Source organism: Eurypyga helias, unplaced genomic scaffold (genome assembly GCF_000690775.1).
Source record: "Eurypyga helias isolate BGI_N326 unplaced genomic scaffold, ASM69077v1 scaffold4003, whole genome shotgun sequence".
Lineage (NCBI taxonomy): Eukaryota > Metazoa > Chordata > Aves > Eurypygiformes > Eurypygidae > Eurypyga > Eurypyga helias.
The window spans coordinates 30,642-52,679 of NW_010241712.1; the positions used below are offsets into that span (position 1 = coordinate 30,642).

General features: G+C 48.4%; 1 protein-coding gene across 1 annotated transcript in view; it reads left to right on the forward strand.

Annotated features, from left to right (window-relative positions):
• SORL1 (sortilin-related receptor, L(DLR class) A repeats containing) overlaps positions 1-15,902 on the forward strand; it is a 37,056-nt gene extending 21,154 nt beyond the window's left edge. Inside the window, exons 25-47 of the mRNA XM_010148825.1 lie at positions 333-458; positions 682-789; positions 1,260-1,391; positions 1,650-1,781; positions 2,496-2,630; positions 2,935-3,090; positions 3,669-3,818; positions 4,267-4,395; positions 5,900-6,026; positions 6,568-6,737; positions 7,249-7,361; positions 7,715-7,819; positions 8,767-8,839; positions 9,996-10,078; positions 10,362-10,458; positions 11,027-11,211; positions 11,657-11,776; positions 11,877-12,041; positions 12,891-13,065; positions 13,578-13,684; positions 14,373-14,565; positions 14,681-14,893; positions 15,433-15,902. Of these exons, the coding sequence (XP_010147127.1) occupies positions 333-458; positions 682-789; positions 1,260-1,391; positions 1,650-1,781; positions 2,496-2,630; positions 2,935-3,090; positions 3,669-3,818; positions 4,267-4,395; positions 5,900-6,026; positions 6,568-6,737; positions 7,249-7,361; positions 7,715-7,819; positions 8,767-8,839; positions 9,996-10,078; positions 10,362-10,458; positions 11,027-11,211; positions 11,657-11,776; positions 11,877-12,041; positions 12,891-13,065; positions 13,578-13,684; positions 14,373-14,565; positions 14,681-14,893; positions 15,433-15,500 (3,062 nt within the window). The 3' untranslated portion in view covers positions 15,501-15,902. The remainder of the gene's footprint in view (positions 1-332; positions 459-681; positions 790-1,259; positions 1,392-1,649; positions 1,782-2,495; positions 2,631-2,934; positions 3,091-3,668; positions 3,819-4,266; positions 4,396-5,899; positions 6,027-6,567; positions 6,738-7,248; positions 7,362-7,714; positions 7,820-8,766; positions 8,840-9,995; positions 10,079-10,361; positions 10,459-11,026; positions 11,212-11,656; positions 11,777-11,876; positions 12,042-12,890; positions 13,066-13,577; positions 13,685-14,372; positions 14,566-14,680; positions 14,894-15,432) is intronic.
• Positions 15,903-22,038: the final 6,136 nt, after the last annotated feature.

The window sequence follows — 22,038 nt, forward strand, 5'->3', positions numbered from 1 at the left end:
ACTGTGGGAGAGGTTTGGGAGGGCTCGCTAGTCTCCAAAAGCCATCCCTGAGGCACAGCAGGGTTGTGAACAAGCACAGCATGGAGAGGAAAAGACCACGGTGTGACCCAGGGAGAACCTGGACTGCCGGCATCCTCTTGCCTGGGGCCTGTGGGGTGGTGGCTGTGCTCTGGAGCTCTGCTCAGTGCTGGGACCTACCACGGCCCACAGTCCTGGTGCAGGCAGAGGGAGCAGGGTTGCACAGTGGTGCGACCCGACCCAACGCACGCTGCAGCTCAGCAGGGATGCAGCAGTGGCCCACGCTCAGGCAGTCCCCCCGGCTCTGGTTTCAGCAGTATATCACACCTGCGAGGCCTCCAGCTTCCAGTGCCAGAACGGCCACTGCATCCCCCAGCGCTGGGCCTGCGATGGTGACGCCGACTGCCAGGACGGCTCCGACGAGGACCCAGCCAACTGCGGTAACGTGCGACACGTGCGGAGGGGCTCTGCCACGGGGTGGGTGGGATTTCTGCAAACTCGACGAGAAAAACCTGCGGCAAACTCAGGGGAACATCTCCAAAAGCTGGAAGACACAGGGAGAAGCCAAGTGGGGCTGTTGCCACGGCTTTTTTGTAGCTGACTAAAAGCAGCTTTAAAAAAAAAAAAAATCCCACACAACATCTACCCAATTCTGAATTTCAGAAAAAAAGTGCAACGGCTTCCAGTGCCCCAACGGCACTTGTATCCCAACCAGCAAACACTGCGACGGCATCAACGACTGCTCCGACGCCTCGGATGAGCAACACTGTGGTGAGTACCGGGGCCACGGGGAGCTGGTGGGCCCCCAGCAGCGAGGGCTGGCAGCCTTCACGGCCTGCCAAAGCCTGTCTCACTGGGAGAAAATCACTGGTGAGGTAACGGGAAAGCCTTAGTTAGCATTCATGAGCTCTCTGGGAAATCAGCTGGTCTGTGAGCGTCAGCAACAGGCACAGTAGACAGGGCTGTGACGGATAGGGAGGATGTGCTGTCAGGAGCCATATTCAGGGGGGTGACCAAACCCTTCCTGACGCCTGTGCCAACCTGCTTGCACCCCGATGTGTTCTCGGGAAGGGCAGCCTGTGGAGGGATAGAGCTCGAGCCATTCGTCTTGGAAACTTTCTGTAACTTCCTGAAATCCAGACGGTGCACTCAGGTCTGTGCAGATCCCAGCGGGTGGCTTTCTTACTGCCAAGGACAGACGAGGTGCCATCTCCTCTCTTCCTGACCTCCCATTTCTCCAGAACCCCTGTGCACCCGCTACATGGATTTTGTGTGCAAGAACCGGCAGCAGTGCTTGTTCCACTCCATGGTGTGCGACGGCATCATCCAGTGTCGAGATGGATCAGATGAAGATGCCAACTATGCTGGCTGCTGTAAGTGTGATATTGTGCACCTTTGCAAAAGGAGGGTTGGATAGTGAATGAAACCAGGGGTATGGAAAAGAGAGCTCATTCCCTAGGGTACCAGAAAGCCACCAAATCTCCTAAGAGCTGGCTCTGGACTATAATGATCTGCTTATAAATCCATGATTGCCTCTGAGTTTGCTCCTTCCTTCCTCCTCAGTGCTGAGCTTCCCGCAAGCCCTTGGTCTTTATGCTAAACCTTTGATGTCTCTCCATGCCACCCTGCAGCCCAGGACCCCGAGTTCCACCGGACTTGCGACCAGTTCAGCTTCCAGTGCCAGAATGGCGTGTGCATCAGCCTGGTGTGGAAGTGTGATGGGATGGATGACTGTGGCGATTACTCTGACGAAGCAAACTGTGGTGAGCAGTACCCTCAAGGTCTCTTGTCACCATAGCTCCAGCCTCCTTTGAATTTCAGGAGCACAGAGTATTGGCTTCTTCATGTTTTACGTAGGCAGTTGTGTACGTACATATGCATGGGTGTGTGTAGCATTCCGCTTGCACATCGTCCTACGTGGAGATCGGTATCATTTTCCTCGTATCTCAGGTAGGTAAAGTGAAGCACGCTGAAAATCTGATATGGCTGGCACATCCTGTAGTTGACTAAGTCATATGTGACCATATTTACTCCACAGATTCCCAGCCCAAAACAGACAGGCAGTTTTCAGCCAAACTCAATATTTGCCACTGTTCCCTGGGTAGCTGTAGGAACTGCACCCAGCCAGACAAAGCAGCTGCCTCTTCATTTCAGAGTTGCAGGGTTTGCTTCTCCATTTCACCATCATGCTCTGTCTGAATTATGCTGTCAGCTCTGGTTCTGAGATCTCAGGAGGTGTCTGACCCTGAAGCACCCAGCACACAGGCATAATAGTGGTGGAAACAGGCTAGCGTGGGCTGTGAGGAATGGGGATGTTGGGAGATGAAGAGAAAAAACCCTGTCCGTGCTGCTCAGGCAAATAGATAGGGTGATGCTCTCTGGCCAGCCATAGCCCAGCTTAAGATGTTCCTGCACTTCAGCCGTGCTGAAGACTGGTGATAATTCTGGGGCTCACAGGACTCTCCTCTCGTCATCAGAAAACCCAACAGAGGCCCCAAACTGCTCCCGGTACTACCAGTTTCAGTGCGGGAACGGGCACTGCATCCCCAACCGGTGGAAGTGTGACGAGGAGAACGACTGCGGAGACTGGTCCGATGAGAAGGACTGTGAGGGTAAGGGCACACATCAGCTGCCTTCACTCAGGGCTGCTTGGGACAGCCTGCGCCAGCCCCGGTGGCTCTGAAATTCTGCCGTGAATGGCCTGTACGCACACTCTCGTGCATCTTTTTACTCTGTGTTTTTGGAAATCCTGATCAGGAGCTGTGCGGATGCAATGCAGATGAAACATTGGGCTTGTAATGCTTTTCCCGCTTTCCTCCTCTGATAGTGGCTTTCAGTCTGCTGGGAACAGGCCCAGCTTCAGCCCGTTCGCAGCAGCAGGCCTCTCGGATCAGCTCTGAACGGTGTATTTTTTAGGTTCTCCGGTTCATCCCATTACTACATCGATCCCACCGACGTGTTTACCGAATCACTTCCGCTGCAACAGCGGCACCTGTATCATGAACAGCTGGGTCTGCGATGGCTACAAGGACTGCACCGACGGCTCCGACGAGGAAGCCTGCCCCACTTCACGTAAGCTCTTCTCTGCCTCACCCCTTTCCTTTTTCTGTAGGATCACATCCGCAGGGACTGCAGTGCCTTTCAGGCTCAGAGCCTTGCCAGATCACAGGGCTGAATTACTCCATGGTGTAAAATCCCACCATCTCTTCTCGCCCTGGGGTCTGACCTCCTGCTACCAGCTGGGACACTGGTCCAGCCCCACAGGAGGACACAGGAGGAGAATTACTGCCGCAGGTCGCTGCTCAAATGCCACTGTGTCTGAGACCGTAAAATCACGGGCAGCGGGGCTGCATGGGTGGCTTTTTAGCTCACACCTAGTGCTGAAGGTAAAAGAGGGTTTTTTCTCGCTGTGGTCCTTGCTAGGGCTTGCCGAGCTCTGAGCCATTGGGTGCAGGACATCCCCTGCAAACCCGTTTCTTTCCAGCCCTCTGCAGTCGGGAGAGAGGATGGCTTGGGCATCACCCCAGCAGTTTACCTGCTGGATGGGAAGAGATTGCCATCTAGTGGAGTCGGGACCTGGGGATGTGTTTTGGTCCCTCCTGGCAGCAGCAGCCTGGCCATGCCTTGGGTGCTTTCCTCACTGTGTGCAGGACCCAATGTGACGGCCACCTCCCCGTCGCTCCCGGGACGCTGCAGCAGGTTCGAGTTTGAGTGCCAGCAGCTGCATAAGTGCATCCCCAACTGGAAGCGGTGCGACGGCCTGCGGGACTGCCAGGATGGCACGGACGAGAGGAGCTGCCGTGAGTGCCGGGAGAGGAGGGCGTCTTGCCTGGCTCCTTCCCTTGGGAAGCTCTTTTTGAGGGTGGGAGAGCCACCAAGGGGTTTTATTGCCAGTGAAATCCTTGCAGTAAATGCAGCATTCCAGTAAAATAAGACTAAAAATCCCCAACAACCAGTGCCATTCCCTTTAGAAGTCCAGTTGTTTCCCATGGGAAAAGCTCCAGGTTCTTCTGATGCCACCATGCCAGAAGATGCAGACAGAACGAGATATCCCTATGACGGGGTCACTCTGCCTGGGCTCTATCCCTGATGTACAGCTACTCCAGCATCATATCTGTGTTTGGAGCAGCACTGGCATTGTAAACATCCCTGATGTACAGCCACTCCAGCATCATATCTGCCTTTGGAGCAGCACTGGCATTGTAAACAGCCCTGCCTTGAGTCCTGAAACCACTCTGCCTCTTTCAGCTACTCACGGCACCCTGTCGTGCCCTAATGGATATAAATGCGAGGATGGAGAGGCCTGCATTATGGTGACAGAGCGGTGTGATGGATATCTGGACTGCTCAGACAGCAGCGATGAGAAGAACTGTACCGGTAAGCAGCAGCCTTCTCGTTTTCTCACGCCCTGCTCTGGGCAGGTGGTGCTCTCCTGGGTACATGACCTTTCATTCATAACATCCTAGACATAACTGCTTCTTTTCAGTTGTCCAAGCTACCTCCTTGCCTGTTTATAATTAGCTGGGACAAACTTTCCAGACAGTATCTACACTGATGATTTGTCTGACAGCAGCCTCGGACACAGAAAGCGACTTTAGGACGGGTAGGAGCAAAGCTGTCTATTTTACAGGGCCCACAGGTGAAGCGATAGTCTCCAGCTCTGTCCTCCTTTGCAAGGTGACCCTGGGAGCCGTGGCACGTACCCTGCTGCTATCACTGTCCTCCCACGCTGGCCTTCAGTGGCCCTGCGGAGGCAGGCGGGACGTGCGCAGCAGCCCGCCCTGGGCAGATAACGGCGATCAATCGCTGTCTCTGGCCAGCCATGGGATTCAGCCGCTTTCCTACTGAACTGCCTGGGGGTTTGAGCATCAGTCAGGTTTTAGTTCTTTAATTAAATATTGATTGGGGGAGGCTGGCAGGTTCAGGGAAGGGGGAAGGAGCTGCTGAGATTCATGGCTCGGCTGCTCCACCAAGGGGAAACCCTCTCTTTTCCCTCGGATATTTTGTCTTGCTGTGCCTGTCCGCGGACCCACGTGCCTGCTGGGTTTCCTTTCCAGTTCGTTAGGGAAAGCAAAGCAGCAGCAGTTTGGCTTCACTCTGCTTTGTTTCTGTACAGCACTGGGAATGAAGCTGAGCACCGGAGTGGGGCCAGACCACGGTGCTTGGATGTGGGCTCCAACATGTGGTCCCCGGAGGGAGAGAGCAGGGCATAGCCTAGCAGGAGCAAGGCGTGGATTTGGGCTGTTTCAGATAAGCACCTCCAGTCCCCACCAGTGCCAGTGCTGGATTTCACAGTGCTGTTTTCCCCTAAATGCCTCTCCCAAGGTCAAGGTGATTCAGCTGCAGAGCTCACGTCAAAGCAATCCCCAGACTACTGCCTTAATTACCAGCCTTTGCTTGGGTCCTTCTGCTGAACGGGAGATGTGATAAGGAAAAACCACGAAGGCAGGCCCTGGATGGCTCACAGTGACAGCACAGATTCATCGCATGAGTAGAAGAGTGACTTAGCTTGCACTGATCAGTTTGCACTCATACACTTCCAAAATGATGTTGAAGAGTATTTCATCAACAGCCACGCTTTTTCTTCCCTTAGGGGAAACGAGATGCTTGCATGATGCAGCATAAAGCCAACTGAGACATTTTGGGGAGAACTAAGACCTATGTTCCTGCTCTGAAGTGGCTTCTGGCATGCATGCTCTTCTCCACTGATAATTCCCATCTAAATTACACATCTAATTTGAATGGTGCAGATGTTCCCTTCAGTCATACTACTGTTTCTACCTCCACATGTTGTTTGTGCTACGAATATAACCCCTGTTTCTGTTCTGGGCAAAAGGCTTGTTTCCCTCTGATAGACTAACTTTTCCTGTTGCCTGCTTAGATGACACAATCGTGTACAAAGTCCAGAACCTCCAATGGACAGCCGATTTCTCTGGTGATGTCACCCTGATGTGGGCTCGACCAAAAAGAATGTCCTCAACCTCTTGTGTCTACAACATCTATTACAGGTACGGTGGCATTACACCCGTTGCTGTCCGTATCAAGTAAAGGCTAGGAGAAGCATGAGAACGGGTATCAACATTCCCATGTTTACAGCAAAGGACCATAGAGAATCAGGCCTGAAAGACCGGGAGCTGCGCAGTCTAGTTCCACTTGGAACATTTTCTAATACTTGGTTGCAAAGGAGGCTCAAAATAGCTGTAACTAGGGGGCAGTTGTGAAAAGCTGTATTTGTTTCCTCTGTGATTGTTTAGTCAGACAGAAATGTAGTTATATTCAGGGGTTTTCTTCCACTCCGGTCTTGTCTTTGTGGGACTGCTAACAATGAGAACAAAGTCAAGAAATTGGAGCACAGCAGTTGCTGAAAACCTCAGAGGACTGTGCTGATAAAGTCACTAACCTGTGTTTAGTTCAGGCTTTCCAAGAGCGTCTTTTCAAGCCAGTGGTGTGGCTTTACTGAAAAGAAAACTAAGCAGCAAGCTCTGAACGTACAAATCACCCTTTATTACTAAACACTGTCCTGACTGGAGGGGTGTGACTCTTGTGCAGGACGGTCGGTGAAAGCATTTGGAAGATTTTGGAAACCCACAGCAACAAAACCAACAGCGTTTTGAAAGTCCTCAAGCCTGACTGTACCTATCAGGTGAAAGTCCAAGTGCAGTGCCTCAGCCGAGTCTACAACAGCAACGACTTCATCACCCTCCGGGCACCCGAAGGATGTAAGCAGACCTGCGCGGTCCTATCGGTGACCTGGTGTGTGTTGCTTTGGCTTTGAAAGTAGAAACTGTGGAGGTAGCCCCGTTATGGACAAAAGGAGCCTTTCCGCAGGCCTGGGACTTGTGCTGGATTGGGAAAAAGGGCTGCGAGTTCCCTGCCTAGAGTCAGTCCTGCACTGTGTCACCAACCTGCCCTCTTTCCTCCCCGTCACTCAGTGGTTTAGTGTCCCTGGGAAGTTCTCACCATGCAGCCTGTGGGACTGCTCAGTGCTGCACGCAAGGAGCAGATCTTTCTAGCTGCAGAGTGGAGGTCAGATGAAGGAAGGGATGCCGAATAAAGCAAAGAGCTTAGCAAAATCCTAGCTTCACCGCAGTTACAACATTGCTCCAGAGGGATGTGAAAAGGATTGGCCATCCCCACTTTGATCCAGCCTTTCAGGAAGACCCTGCTTTTCCCTGTGTGATCTGGACACACAGCCGCAACCATCACTAACGCCTCTGTTTCTCTCCCTAGTACCAGATGCTCCCTTTAACCTTCAGCTGTCCCTGAAAAAAGAAGCTGAGGGTGTGGTGACAGGCTGCTGGAGTCCCCCTGTGAATGCCCACGGCCTCATACGGGAATTCATTGTGAGTCCTGCTGCCCGGCAGGCCCAAGTCTGGATTGGCGGTGGGATGGGGAAGGCTTCTGGGGGCTCACAGCAGCACGGGCTGGCTGTCTGAACACAGCTATCTCTGTGGAGGGGCGTGGGCCAGGAATGGGACAGTTTGTAGGGGAAACCTGCTGAGACCGTTGGGCAAGTTGGGAGAAGAAAAGCTGCAGGGCTGTAGCTAGCACCACAGCCCTCAAGTTCATAATTTCATTTCTGGCTCCCTTCCTAAGCTTTCTGACTTCTTTCTACTGACATTTTCACACAGAGGGACCTGTCATCCCATGGTATTGTTGACGGTGGAGCCCTCATCCCTTGTTTTGGTACTCCTAGGTGGAATACAGCAGGAGTGGATCCAAGGAGTGGTCATCCCTTAGAACCACCAAGAACTACACTGAGATCACGAACTTACAGGTCAACACGTTATACACCGTTAGAGTGAGTATTTTCAGAGCTCTATCTATGCACCAACTCATTGCTCTTCACTTAAGTCCTGCACAGTCAAGTACTCGCTAAAAAAGCATGTTGTTAAAATCCTGCCCTTTTAACGTCAACCCACAATGGGGGCTTGGCCTTTGCACTGCTAATGTATATAGTTTCAAGCCCTGAATTAAGGCTCTTGATTTGCTCCATCTCCCAGAAGGTAAGGCTGTATTATGAAATGTGCACTACTAATTGCCCGTTCCAATGTCACTGCAATTGCGCCAGATCTGGGCCAGAGATAAATTTGGTCCTTGCTGTATCACCGGGAAAAGAAGCAGATCCGCCTGTGGGGAATGTATGCACGTGGGAGAAGCTGGGTAATTATAGACAGAAGTAATAAGAGTAGGAAATGAAAGTCTGCACAGTGAGCCCTGGGAAATGTATCCTGTGCCGTTGTCCATCCTCGCTGTGCGGAAGGAACATGGGTGGTTGGGGGAGTTCACTGGGAGTTGGGATAAATGCCCTCTGCCCAGTGAATCAGTGTTATTCTCACGATGGCTTGGAGCGAGTCTTTCCTTCCATGGTGTTCCTTCCCATACTAATCTGTTCCCAAAGAAATCTTTGGAACTAGATTCAGCATTTGCATGGACCGCACCACTGTGGCTAACTACGTAATGGCCAACAGAGTCCAAAGCTCCTTATCTTGATGGACTCCTCATAAAGATTCATAAGAGCATGGTTATCCACAAAGAGGATGCACCTCCCTCCTCTTAGATTCCTTTAATTGACTTAAAGTAAGCTGCTTTATCTCTGTAATAAGTATTTTGTTGCCAAATAATTAAGCTATTGTTTGCTTCAAAGTCCTTTTCTCATGAGCCCCGCCATGTCCGTAACCTTGCTCTAACCTCACTCTGTTTGTATTATACAATTGTTCATATTAACTAACCTTCTTATTTGAAAAGGTTGCTGCGGTAACTAGTCGAGGAGTGGGAAATTGGAGTGATTCCAAATCCATAGCCACCATAAAAGGCAAAGGTAAGTGTTGTTGTTTCAGTGAATTTGGACAACATAACAAAAAGACAGAATATAAGCCTGAAATGTTAGCATCAGCATGCATAACAACCTCCTTGTCTTTTATTCCTCCCAGCTGAGCGTTTTACACTATTTAACAGCTTCGTTGTACCATTTTGCTTAACTTGAGCTACTTCAAAGTTCAGTGACAAGTCTGAACAGGTTGCTGGCTCTTCCTTTAAACTCTGTGGCATGTAGGATGGATGAACTGCCCTGGATGTGGCAGTCCTAGACTGCAGATGGATTTCCCCTGAGTTGTGTAGGCTAGACCCTACCTTGAGGTAGGCGAGACACATTACCACTGACTCCTTCGCTGCACTGGTTGAAAGGATGCTTGCTCATTCTTCTTCCTCGTAGATTATGTTAATTATGATGGTTTTTGCATATCCTGTAGGTTAGGCCACTAACAGACCACTAAGGCTCCCAGGAGCTATCACAACATTACAGTCTGACAGTAGGTAAATTCAAACAACACAGTAAATCATTTCCCTCCAAACTGTTTTTTAGAAAAGCCTTTTGAAATCATTTGTATTCTTGCCAAGGTTTTCTTCCAAACCTATGTTCTGATGTCAAAGTTGTCTGCTAATTTGCTAGATAAAAGTGCATCTGCACTACGTTGACAAAGGAAGGAAAGAAAACACCGTGCTACTAAAATTGCAGGGTTCAGATAATATGAAGTACATGAGAACCTGATGGGTGGAAAAACAGAGATAGGAAGGACTGTAATAACATTCACTTCATTTGACAGCTGTCCCCACTGATAGCTCCTGACCACCCTCACCAGTTCCTAGGGAGGTCAGAAGCCGTTAACTGGGACACGAGCTTGTCCCACTGAGTTCGGAAGTAAAATGTCTGTGCCCAGACCTCTCTGCTTCCAGCCCGTGCTGTGCAGGGCACGGATAAGACAGCGTTTAGGTGGCTGACAGAAAAAACGATGGAGGTACAGCATGTCATTGTCTTCTGAGGGACACATGTCTTAGAGACAGGCAAGGCTGGGGCTGGAAAGATGAGGGATTCCTGGTATGTTGTCATAATGAAAACCTGTATTTGACCTGTACCCCTTCGATAAGTATTTGTATGTCTTTGTGCTGAGGTAACAGCTGTTTCTCTTTCTTTCCAGTCATTCCTCCACCTCTCATACACATTGAGAGCTACAGCGAGGACTCCATAAGTTTCAGCCTAAAAATGACTACTAATATCAAGGTAACATTTTCACCTTTATTTCTGAAACTAAGACAAAGGAAAAAAAGGCCTGTGTTGGATAAATGGTAAATGTTGGATGGGATAAGCTATCACCTATTTAAGTATTGCAATTACTTTTTGAAACTAGTTATTTCATGCCAAATCATTTCTTATTACTCATAAAGCTCCCCAGTTCTCTTAATTAGGATGGAAAACACAATGCAAAGACTTTTGGTGGTGACCCTCACTGCACGCAAAACCAGCTGAACCGGTGTTCGTATTGTGTGCCCTTGCTGCCTGACAGGTCAGCGGTTACGTTGTGAACATCTACTGGACATTTGATACGCACAGGCAGGAAAAAAGGACTCTGATCATAGAAGGAGAAAAGTCCATCCAAAGAGGTAAATTCTGCACAAAGTGTAAAATTCTGCTGTAGTCAACACCAAGCGGAAGGTTTTATGGAAGGCTGTAGGAGTGAGTTTTTACTTCTTCTTTTGCAACTATTAGTTTCTGTCTAGGAAAGAGTAAATCTGGAGAGGGCAAATCCTTGGCCTCTGTTTTTAGGACTTGGAGATTTCAAGCAGATTTAGGATTTATCCACCAGACCTGCACTAGCCTTATCACCCAGGATTTTGTCTGTGGTTCCTTATCTACTCTGCAAAAGGTCAATTTCTTGGGCTTGAATACAGTCCATGTCCCTGTTAATCAAATTTCTGGTTTGGAAAAATCTCTGGTGTGCACAGTCTAGATAGGGGAAGGCATCCTGATACAGAAAAGCACAGGCTAGGTTACACACCAGAGTCCCAGGTGCTTCTGTATAAAGGAAATTACTCAAAATTAATGAAGACACAAAGAGAGGCAGGCTCCTGTCTAAGACTATTTGATGATGTTGCCCGTTTCCTAGTGCTCTCACCCTGACATGGCAATGCTCTGCCTCACCTAATAGTGCATGTTTCTCTTCTTCCTCAGTGGCAAATTTGACAGCACACACCCCCTATGAAATTTCTGCTTGGGCTAAGACGGAGCTGGGGGACAGCCCTCTGTCTTTTGTACATGTCGTGACCAGTGGGACAAGACCTGCATCGCCAAGTCTCAAAGCCAAGGCCATCAACCAGACTGCAGTGGAGTGCAGCTGGACTGGACCGAGGAATGTCGTAAGGCATCAGCTTTCTTTTCCAGGGTGGGGTCTAGCTCAGAGTCTCAAAACAGAAGCTGAACCTTAAATCAGGATTGTTTGTTGGGATTTAATTCCAAGGCCCTAAAAATTTTAAGCGCAAAAAATGAGGGAAAGTACCTGCTGCCCCTTAAACATAAGCAAAGAAAGTCGTCTTATTATCCATTTGTTCATCCACTGATCCAGTGGAGAAGTGGCTGAAATACAAATAACTCCAGTGGTCTTTCAATTGACTGCTGTGTTATCAGAGCTGAGCCCAGGATTTTAGGGTGGGGAGTGGGCAGACTGAACTTGAGCAGGAGAGAGTGTCCAGAAAAAGGGTCTTTGCTTCATGTCCCTGCAAAGTGACAGCCAGTGACAGTTTGGGTGGATGCTCTGGGCCTTGCCAAACTCTGTACCGTCCCTGCTGTGCTCTTCCTCTGCAGGTCTATGGCATCTTCTACGCCACATCCTTCCTAGAGTTGTACAGGAGCCCTCACAACACCACCACAACTTCCCACAACATCACTGTGCTCGTGCAGCGGGACGAGCAGTACCTGTTTCTGGTAGGCTCCTTTCCTGTTCCCACTCCTACCTCCACTGCAGGCCATAGATTTCCACCAAAGCGTGAAGGTACACTACTAACCTTTTTGTCATCCCTTCAAGGTCCGTGTGATGTCTCCCTACCAAGGGCCACCGTCTGACTACGTTGTGGTGAAGATGATCCCTGACAACCGGCTTCCCCCTCGGCACCTCCACTCGGTGCACACTGGGAAGACGTTCGCTGTCATTAAGTGGGAACCACCCTACGATTCGCCTGACCAGGACATGGTAATATCTTCACAGCGCCTTCTCCTTTCCCTTTGCACACAAAACCCTTGCTCAAAGACAGATCCCTGCCCTGCTGCTGATGGACAACTCATTCTGAGATCAGGTCTACCTAAATATTGTCAGGATGCTGACACCTCTGTGACCTGCATTTCCTCTATTCACGTTACTGGCCGTTAGCTCAGGCCTATCACATTCATGGTGCGTTTATCAAGAGTCAGCTCTGGGATATCTGTTGCTGACTGAGTCTGAAAGCAAACTTGGGCATGTGCTAAGACACCTTTGCGGGCCTCAGCTTTGCCCTGGAGTCCGTGCTGGCTGGGGTCTGAGCACAGCCTGCAGGACAGGCATCAGACAAGCTGGGATGCGGGCTCTGCCTCCCGCTCCAGCTGCGCTGGCGCAGCCCCAACAAAGCCCGGTTCTGTTTTGTGACACGCTGGTGTACGCTCAGGTCTCGCTCCGTTGAAGGTGAGTCATTTTCTCAGCAAGCTTTCCGCTCCTTTAAACAGCAATGTTTAAAGGTATAAATCATCTTGGCAAAACTGGAAACTTCAACAGGGCAGGAGTTTGCATTGCATCCTTGTGATTCGTTGAGAAATACAACCTGAGGTTTTCCTCCTGCCCTCATCTGTTCAAATAACTGCATTTTCTGGATCTGGAAATATTAATCTCAGGCAGGGATCCAGCTAGTCCAGCTTACTTCCCATGCTTTCTGTAGAGTACAGGCATGGATTAATTAAATTGTTTTGTCCCTCCCCTCCCCTGTCTAATGTCCTACTGTTGCATGAGATGGTTACCAAGTCTGCAGGAAAGGAAGATTTTTCACGGCGTGTTCCTTTCCTCCCCCTTCAGTTATATGCGGTCGCGGTTAAAGATTTAGTAAGAAAAACAGATAAAATCTACAAAGTGAAGACCCGGAACAGCACGGTGGAGTACACCATTAAGAAACTCGAACCAGGAGGGAAATACCATGTGATCGTTCAACTGGGAAACATGAGCAAAGAAACCAGCATGAAGATCAGCACAGGTAAAGGAAGGAGCAGCGCTGGGTGGGTGCTGGGGCGAGGCCTTGCAGCGGTGTCCACTAGAGGGAATGCAGCGCCCGTCCCAGACACCATCCATCCATCCCACCGACGCGCTGCGTTTCTGCATCGCCCAGTCCTCTCCCGCAGCTGAAGCCCGGTTCCAAGAGGCCTCCCTGCAGCTCCCAGGGAGAGCAAGTAAACCCCCAGACAACAGCCGCGGAGAGGAAGCCTCTCAAGATAGCTGGGGAGTTTTTCTCCTGCCTAGGGGGGCATGGGAAAGACACCCGTTGGGTTGGGTAGACACGGTGAAATACCGCTATGGTCCTACCGTAAAACCCCACGGGAAGACTCCTACCAGATTACACGCCACAGTATCCTCTCCCTTTTCTAAGCAGAGTCTTGTGCCGAACCCTAAAAATACTACGTTTCAGAAGTGACCTCATTGCTGTTTGCCAGCCAAAAGTGTCTCCGGTGTTAAAGCCTAACCTGCCTGCCGTGTTTTCCTCATTCGCAGTTCCACTGTCTGCACCAGACGCCTTAAAAATTATAACAGAAAATGACCATATTCTGCTGTTTTGGAAGAGTTTGGCATTAAAGGAAAGCAATTTCAATGAAAGCCGGGTAAGTTGCGCTGTTTCTCCCATCCCACGGACTGTGTTGGAGAAAATCCTAGGGCAGAGTCACTGCAAGGCTCCTTTCCCAGACTCACACAGAGCAGTACGCTCTGCTCCCCTCGGTGTCCCTGATGAGCTCTCTGCACAGACCTCGCTTCAATTCCTATTACGACTAAGGCACTAAAGCTGATAGATGCAATCGGTCACCTTTTAGGAACATAATTATCCTCTTGAAAAAGGTCAACTGTCACGTGTGAAAGGGCCTGGGAATAGGACACTGCCCCGTCGTGCTGGGAAGTGCATCGGTGGCACCTAAGAATTGTCATTATTTAGACTTTGATAGAAAACCTGTGACACGTTCGCTGTCAGGGCCCGAGCAGGTAGCAAACTGCACCAAAAAAAGCCATCACCGTTACTGGACTCTGTGTTTTGGAAGGTCTCGGGTGGATGCTAAGAACACAGTGAACCAGACAGATCGAAATCTTCTCTCCTCCCTGAACTGGCCAAGGTCAGCACACACTGACAGATGCCTGGAGGAGGCTCCACATCGCTCTCTCCCAGCTGATAGCCCAATGCATTTCATCCAAGCTGGATTCAGGAGGAAAACCAAGTTTCAAAGCGCTGTCAGAAGGAGCAAACCTGACCTCTGCAGCTGAGTGATTTGGGGTTTGTGTCTTTGTTTTCACAACTTGCAGGGTTACGAGATTCACATGTTTGACAGCTTGATGAACATCACGGCTTATCTCGGGAACACCACAGAAAACTTCTTCAAAGTTTCCAACCTGAAGATAGGTCACAACTATTCATTCACCGTTCAGGCCAGGTGCCTGTACGGTGGGCAGATGTGCGGCGAGCCGGCCACGCTTCTCTATGATGAACTAGGAACTGGTACGTCCCTGGCATTTTCCCCATCCCTCTTAGCAAAGACTAACGAAGGCCTCAAACTCACTAGAGAAATGTGCTATCTGTTGCTAATGGCACTTTTTTCCCTCCCTCATCTTAGGTGAAGACTCCTCTGCATCAAAAACCGGTAGAACCACGGATGTCGCGGCCATCGTGGTACCGGTGCTGTTCCTGCTGCTGGTGACCCTCGGGATTGGGTTCGTGGTGCTGTACATGAGGCACAGACGGCTGCAGAACAGCTTCACTGCCTTTGCCAACAGCCACTACAGCTCCCGCCTGGGCTCAGCCATATTCTCCTCGGGGGATGATTTAGGTACGTAGCCCTTGGTTTCACACGCAGCCTTAAGGAAGTGATAGCAGTGCAAGACCTACGTGCTTTGGGCCACTTTAGGCATAAAAATCTGTATGGGTTTGCTCCTTTTTTAAGGATACAAAGCTGTCCCAGGATAAATGTTTTTAGTAGCTTCCTTTAAACCGCTCCCCCTAACACAAATCAGTTAAGACCTGAGATATAACAACCAGGTAAGTGCACAAGGGAGGCTGTAACATACTGTTTTTGAGGGCATTTTTGTGTCCAGCTTCAGTAGCCGGTTAACTCGTGCCCCACGAAACGCTGGGGGCGGCGTAACAGCTAAGCTGTCCCAGGAAAAATGTTTTTAGTAGCTTCCTTTAAACCGCTCCCCCTAACACAAATCAGTTAAGACCTGAGATATAACAACCAGGTAAGTGCACAAGGGAGGCTGTAACATACTGTTTTTGAGGGCATTTTTGTGTCCAGCTTCAGTAGCCGGTTAACTCGTGCCCCACGAAACGCTGGGGGCGGCGTAACAGAGCTCTGCGTTTGTTTTTCAGGAGATGAGGATGACGAAGCCCCAATGATAACTGGATTTTCAGATGATGTTCCCATGGTCATCGCATGAAGCGCATTTCAGACTGTACAAACCAAATGGTGTAAATATTTTATTTGATAAAAATAGTTGATTGTTTATTTTAAAAATGCACTTTGAGTTGCAATATGTTATTTTTATATGGGCCAAAAAAAATTTTAAAAATACAGTTTGTAGTAATCAACTGTGAATTGCAGACTAGATGGTTTAGTAACAAATTGCTTTGATTTAACATTAATTTAGTCTTACAAGGCTATGCTTGCTGGGCATGCTTTTAAGTCTGTGAGATACTTTCCGTTGACTAAATTGGCTACTCATTTTATTTTTCTAAGACAAGAATAAATTTATTTAAAAAAAAATTCAGGAGATTATATCTGTAGAGAGAGATAAGTAATATAGTCCCTGAAGGTTTTGCTTTTACTTTAAAAAAAAAAATCCTTTGGACTTTGTTTTATATGAAAGTATTTTTCTTGTGTTAATTTATTAGGAAATCTGCTTGAGAACGGATTTCCAAAGTCATCAGACATTGCACACATTATTGTGTAGAACATGTGCCACTTTATCTTGCGAGGCAGTAGTATCTTGGCATCCCTATCATTGTTCTTGCCATGATAATAAAAATCCTTATTTTTACATATTTTTTTCCCCTTATTAAAAGACACAATCTTTCAGCAATCTCAGAGCCCAAGTCAAGATACTGCAGCACATACTTTATGTAGGAGTGTAGCTTCCTGCTGCCCTATCTGTAAGCCAAAAGCATCCGTACCAAGCCGTGCTGCCAAGGGTCAGGCAGACCCTTGCCACGGGCCATTAGCAGGGGGGTTTCTGGGGCTCTGCCCGTGGGAGAGAGGTTACCCCTGGGCCGCATCCTTTCGCAGTGCCGTGCGAGCGCCCAGGCTTTGCAGTTTTGACCCTCGCTCTCAGTTGTGCAGTAACCACACCTCCCACCGCTTGCCCAAACCCCTTCGGAGGGCACCTGCAGCTACCGAGCTGCTGACCATGCCCATCGTGCGAGGCCTAATTAATCTGTAGTTTATGTCAGTGACGTCACTGAAAAAAAATTTGCCGCTACCTGAAGTTAAATCTCATACCTTAAAACACACTTCCCAGCTACTCGGGGCACCTTTCCACTGCGGAGCTTCTCTAAGGTGCTGCTGTGTCGCTGGGACGGAAGGGGGAGCCTCCACTGTGTGCAAGCATCGCCTACAGATCTGCCACAGTCATGTACAACCGTAATCACCATAAATCTAAATTTATCTGGTTTACAGCAGGGACTCGATCCTCTTTCATTAGCATTTCCTAAAAGTAGCTGTAATTGTACCTTCAGCTTTAGAAGTAACCCATATATACGCATATATGTTGTTTTCCCATCACTAGTCATCTCACGTTTCCAGTAGACATAATACTGGCTACAGAGCTAAGCAGTAGAAATGTCTGGTTACCACTGTCGAGCTTTTTTTGTGATAGCAAAACGTGAATCTCACCACAGACCCAACGACTCGCCAACCCAAGTGCGACAACGCGAGCGGGTGTTCACGGGTCACGCCTGTCCGTGCTCTGTATATGCAAAGCTTCGCACCAGTGAAATACAGCACACCGTCCTGTGACACTGTTTTCTTTGTTTAAACCAAAAGTATTTTTGCTGTGTAAATTAATTTATAATTGCAGTCTTCCTACAGCTGAAATGAGAGGCCAACTATGTTTTGATACATGACTGATCCATTTAATTTCACATACAGAAAATGTATAAAAAGTTGAAGTTCTGTATGGTTTGATACTCTAGAGAAATACTAACTCTATTTTCAATTACTGGTGTTATCATTCCAGGTGACAGTTTTTTTCCCCCAAAGCTGGGACCAAACTATAACCACATTTTATAAGTAAAAACTTGCAGAGCTGCAATATTTTTACCTTGTTAGTGGGTCAGGTGCTGTTCAGGAGTAAAAATTTTGAGTAAATCAACCCAGCATGTATAGTTCAACGTGTCTGGAATTACAGCTACACAGAGAGACCAGAATCTGACCCAGAGGCTATACTAAACTTAAAGATATAAATCAAAGGATGTGATATAGGAAAGAAAGCCTAAAAGCAGAGAGAGAGAGTATTGAATGCCCTCCTTATTAAGCAAATATTTCTGGCACAGGTAACTGAAAACTAAAGTATAGTATCCCAGAAGATGGTACCTCTCTGGTGAGAATTACTATTGGTTAAATACTGCCGCTGTACTCCCCCAGGCTAAATCCTGCTTGAGTACGGCGAGTAGAATTTAGCCCATCCCATGTCTCTGTCTGGAAGAGAGATGCCAAGGGGGACTCTTGCAACCACTTTATATTCTGCAGAAATCCCATGGTTGGATGTTTCCAAGCATCAGCTGGGGGACAGGTCACTTCTGGCCTCTCTGAAAGGCTCCTTTGTACCCACGGCTCAGCAACACGCATACGGAGCTCAGTCTATTGCCAGCAAAGCATTTGGTTGTAACACTGTACTCAAAAGCAACGCTCCCGGTTACCTGCGCCTCACTAACGCCACGTGGGTGGAACAGAGCCCTCTGCGCTCAGTCTGCAGCGTCGTCCCTGCGTTGCACAGGGGTTTGGGGACACTGCTGCAGGCTTTGTGCAAAGCTGAATTTACCTTACGCGTTCAGTGCTGTAATACACTGACACACCCTACCCCCCGAGCCTTTCCCTTCATTGCAAAAATCACCACTGTGCTCTCAGCAAAGCAACTTCACAGGGCTAGTGTATTTTATATATAGATAGAGAAGTCTATGCCCCAGGCAGGGAGTGAGCAGGATAGATGCAGTTCTGGGTAAATTGTATATTTTTATGAATTTTTGAAGCACGGAATCTTGTTCACAGAGATGTATAGGGGGTGGGAGGGTTCTGGTGTAAATACGGTACACGGATGTGGATGCATATTTTGTTCTGGTTTTGTTTCAGTAGCCTTACGCAATGTGACGTGACGAACTTTTGGGAGGTGACTTGGGTTTCCCTTGTAGGAGCCCAGTGAAATGTTTGGGTCCATAAGGAAAAAAGGGGGTATGGGAAATACCCTGCTTAGGAGGAACTTCTCCCAGTTAATTTGTGTTTATATCCATTTCAGATTTCACTGCAGATGCCACTGATACTCTTAAGTCCATTTGAACAAAAGACTAAGGTCGAACGCTAAAATCTGGTGGGGTTTTTGGACCGGGAGGTTTGTTTTGATTTGGCTCAGGATTTTTTGAGGGATTTCGTGTAGGTTTTCCAGGGTGGTGCTTTTGGTTTTTACAAGAAAGAACAAGGAGGTGCCATTTTCCAGGCTCGAGATCTGACCACCAGTTCAAGTTCAAAAAAGCGATCCTTTCAGCCTGAATAACTCCCGTAACTCCTTTGGCCATTGGCTGCCTCCTCCCTAAAACGGCTGCAGCGAGGTGCTCACCCCGGCTCCCGCAGCAACCTGCACACGTGACCACCTCCGTGGAGCCAAGCACCCGCTCCAGGCACGCACAGGAGCCCACTGGAGCACGAGCATACAGCTCCTCGTCTGCTCATCCGATGGCCAGAACCCCAGGGAAGAGCAAAGAGAGGTTTCAGAGAGGGGTGAAGCCTGTCGTGTTGACCGCAGGGGAAAACTGTGCCTGCAGATACTTCATCTGCAGAATAGCTGGCATGCTGTAAGTTCACGCCCCAGCTAACCCTGCCATAACTTGTTCCATGTGCTCCTACCTTGACACAGCATTAGCAGTAGAGAGCTGCAGATTTAGTACAGGGAAAAGACTATTTTCCTTGGATGGAGATCAAGTTACATATGGATGTATATGAGCGCGTACCCAGCCGGAAAGGGGGGAGCGAGCACACGGGCAGGAGGGAGCACATGCTGTGACAATGCTACCAACATACAAGCCGTAGTCTATTGGCCTCGTGAGCAAAGGACCTTGGGATTTGCAGGTCACGTTGGTGGTCACAAAACGGTATTGCTCCGGGCTGGTTTCTAGAAACCCTGGGAGAAGTGACTCGAAAGCTCCTGTCTGGGTGCAGAGGGCTCTGCCTTGCCCAGACAATGAGCAGGGCGGGATTATTTACTAAACCTGTTTTGAGAGTCACTGAAAGCAGCCCCAAACTCACATTAGCCCCAAACTCGCCAGGGAAACCTCACCTAAGGCAGCGACTCTCAGTGAGCAGCACACCCTTTCCTCACAGGTCAGATTTCAGGATCTGTATATGCTTGACATCTCTTTGTAGGGACAGGGAAGTATAGTTAATGACAAAGTTCACTAATTTTCTGGTAGAAGTGTAAAACTGTCTTCAGGAAAGACCAAAATAACATTTTCCAAAAGAACTTTGAAGTCTCCTTCAAATGGACTTCAGAAAGGAAATGATGCAATTGAGTTAGTTACGCTTGGACCCAGAGAGCATCTTCATTCCTGGAACTAGCTGTAGCATTTAGAATTCATCCTTCAAAACGTGCAGCAGCCTACGAGCAGCCAGTCTCTACGGAGATTTTTAGAGGCAATGTCAACTTCTAATCTGGTTCCTTAAGTGAAGTGTAAGCCTATACCGTTTGAATTGCTACTCTGTGTCTTTTTAATTTTTTTTTCATTCACCTATTTCTGCTATGTTATTATTGCACAATTTTGAAGGAGTTTTTGTCTGTCATTTTTATTTCCCCCCACTTAGTGGTAATAATAAAAATGGACTGGGTAAATAAAACAATTTCCAGCTTCCAAAATTATTATCTAGCCTCTGTCTGTCTAGTGCAATAAAAAGGAAACTTCTTTTTCTGAACCGTATTTGGTTTTTGTTTTACGTTAGAAGGACACGTTGCATAACCTAACAGGATGGTCAGAAACAGAAAAATTGAGCTTCCTGCAGAAGGAGCAGCGGAGCCTACTGAAAATGTGCTATGAACATTCATAATTCAATCACGTATCTGGCTAGTTCTCAGTCCCTTCCTTCAAGGTCAGCTCCAGTCAGTAAGCAACACCCTCAGACACCAGACAACATTTCGAGCCTTCCCAGCCTTCACCTCCGTGTTTGCAGAACATCATCTCTGGCGCTAAGTCCGTCTTGCTGCTCACATCACACATTATTTCCCTGGTTAAAATCCATTTCCACAGCAATCCTGTCCCCGCACCGCGTCGTGCGTTTGCACTGTTTGGCTGTTGTTGTTTGAAACCCTGTGTCTGCAAGTACACCTGACACCCAAGCAGCTGAAAGAAAGCAGAATTGCTACTCGCAGAGAGAGGTAATGAGCAGGCAGCAGTCTCTTCACACGTACCTCATTTTTTAGCCTACATAATTGGAAAGGCAACATGTGAGCTTGGTGGACATAATTGAGGCATGCAAGCATCTTAAGTGTTGCACTTCATTAATGTTTAGCTTAAGGCAACATTAACAAACAGCCATTCCTTCCTCCCTGTTGCCCCCTTTTTCATGAATGAAGCTGATTTTCCCCTATTGTTGCTGAAATAGATTGCTCCCCCCAGGAGGTACAAGAAGTTACACCTCATTCCCATGCACCTACTTTCTGCTAAAGTAGTCAACGTGACTCTTAAGCTTAAGTGCCACTGAGAAAATCTTGACAGAGTAAAGGCTTGACAGAACAAAGATCTGTTTATTCCTCCCCTCTTAAAAAGACTTGCACATTTTTATGGGGTAGGAAATATTTCCCCCCTCCCCAATCCTTTACTGCCTTCACCAGAACTGTATTTATCAAATTACCGTGTGATGAACTGAAGAAATATTGCTCTGAGCGACCCAACCTCTCCTGACCATCATCCCACTCACAATCCTTCCCCTGAGCTGCCCGTGGACTTTTTATATCAAGACCCCACTGGCCCTGACCTGATCCTCACCTTCAGACCCGTTACGTGGAGAGCAGCCAGAAAGTCCCAGGTGCAGACTAAACCCACCTGCCCCGGAAGGCTGCACTGGAATTTTCTCCTGGCTCTTTTCTTTGGATCTTCTCCCTTTTTACTGCTTTTATGACCTTTCCTTATTGTCTAGCCTCTAAACGCAACAAGCACTTGGAAGATAAAAGAGTTTCTGACTGAGTCTCTACGGCACCCATGTGGGTAGGTGTACCCTGCTCTCAAACACTTTAGCTAATGGCATTAGGCAATGACTCCTAACGAATAATGGTATCTTAAATATTGCTGAACTTGGCAGTTCCCAAAAAAATCTCCCAGCTTTGCTCATTACGTGACTTCATTTTCTCTTTGAGACCCCAGTTGCCTCCTATTTTACATTTGAATCCGAGCGTGCCACAGGAAGCATCCATCTCGCTTTTCCCTGCTGCTCTCGGGCTGGAGAGTCGGAGTTGCGTGAAGAAACACAGCTCTAAGTGATCCCATCACTCAGCGTGTTTCTCTGAACCTTCCCTTCCCTACCGCACCCTCTGAACCAAGCACATCTGACAAAGGGGGAGAGGTCTCAGGAGATGCCACCATGCCATGCGTTCCTTGAAAACGGGGGAAAGAGATCCAAGTGAGCATTCCCGCTGTAAAACATATTTCCCTGCGAGACACATGTGAGCCCATCAAGAAGGAAGATTCCAACCACTGGAGGAGCTCTGGTTGGAGCACACGGTG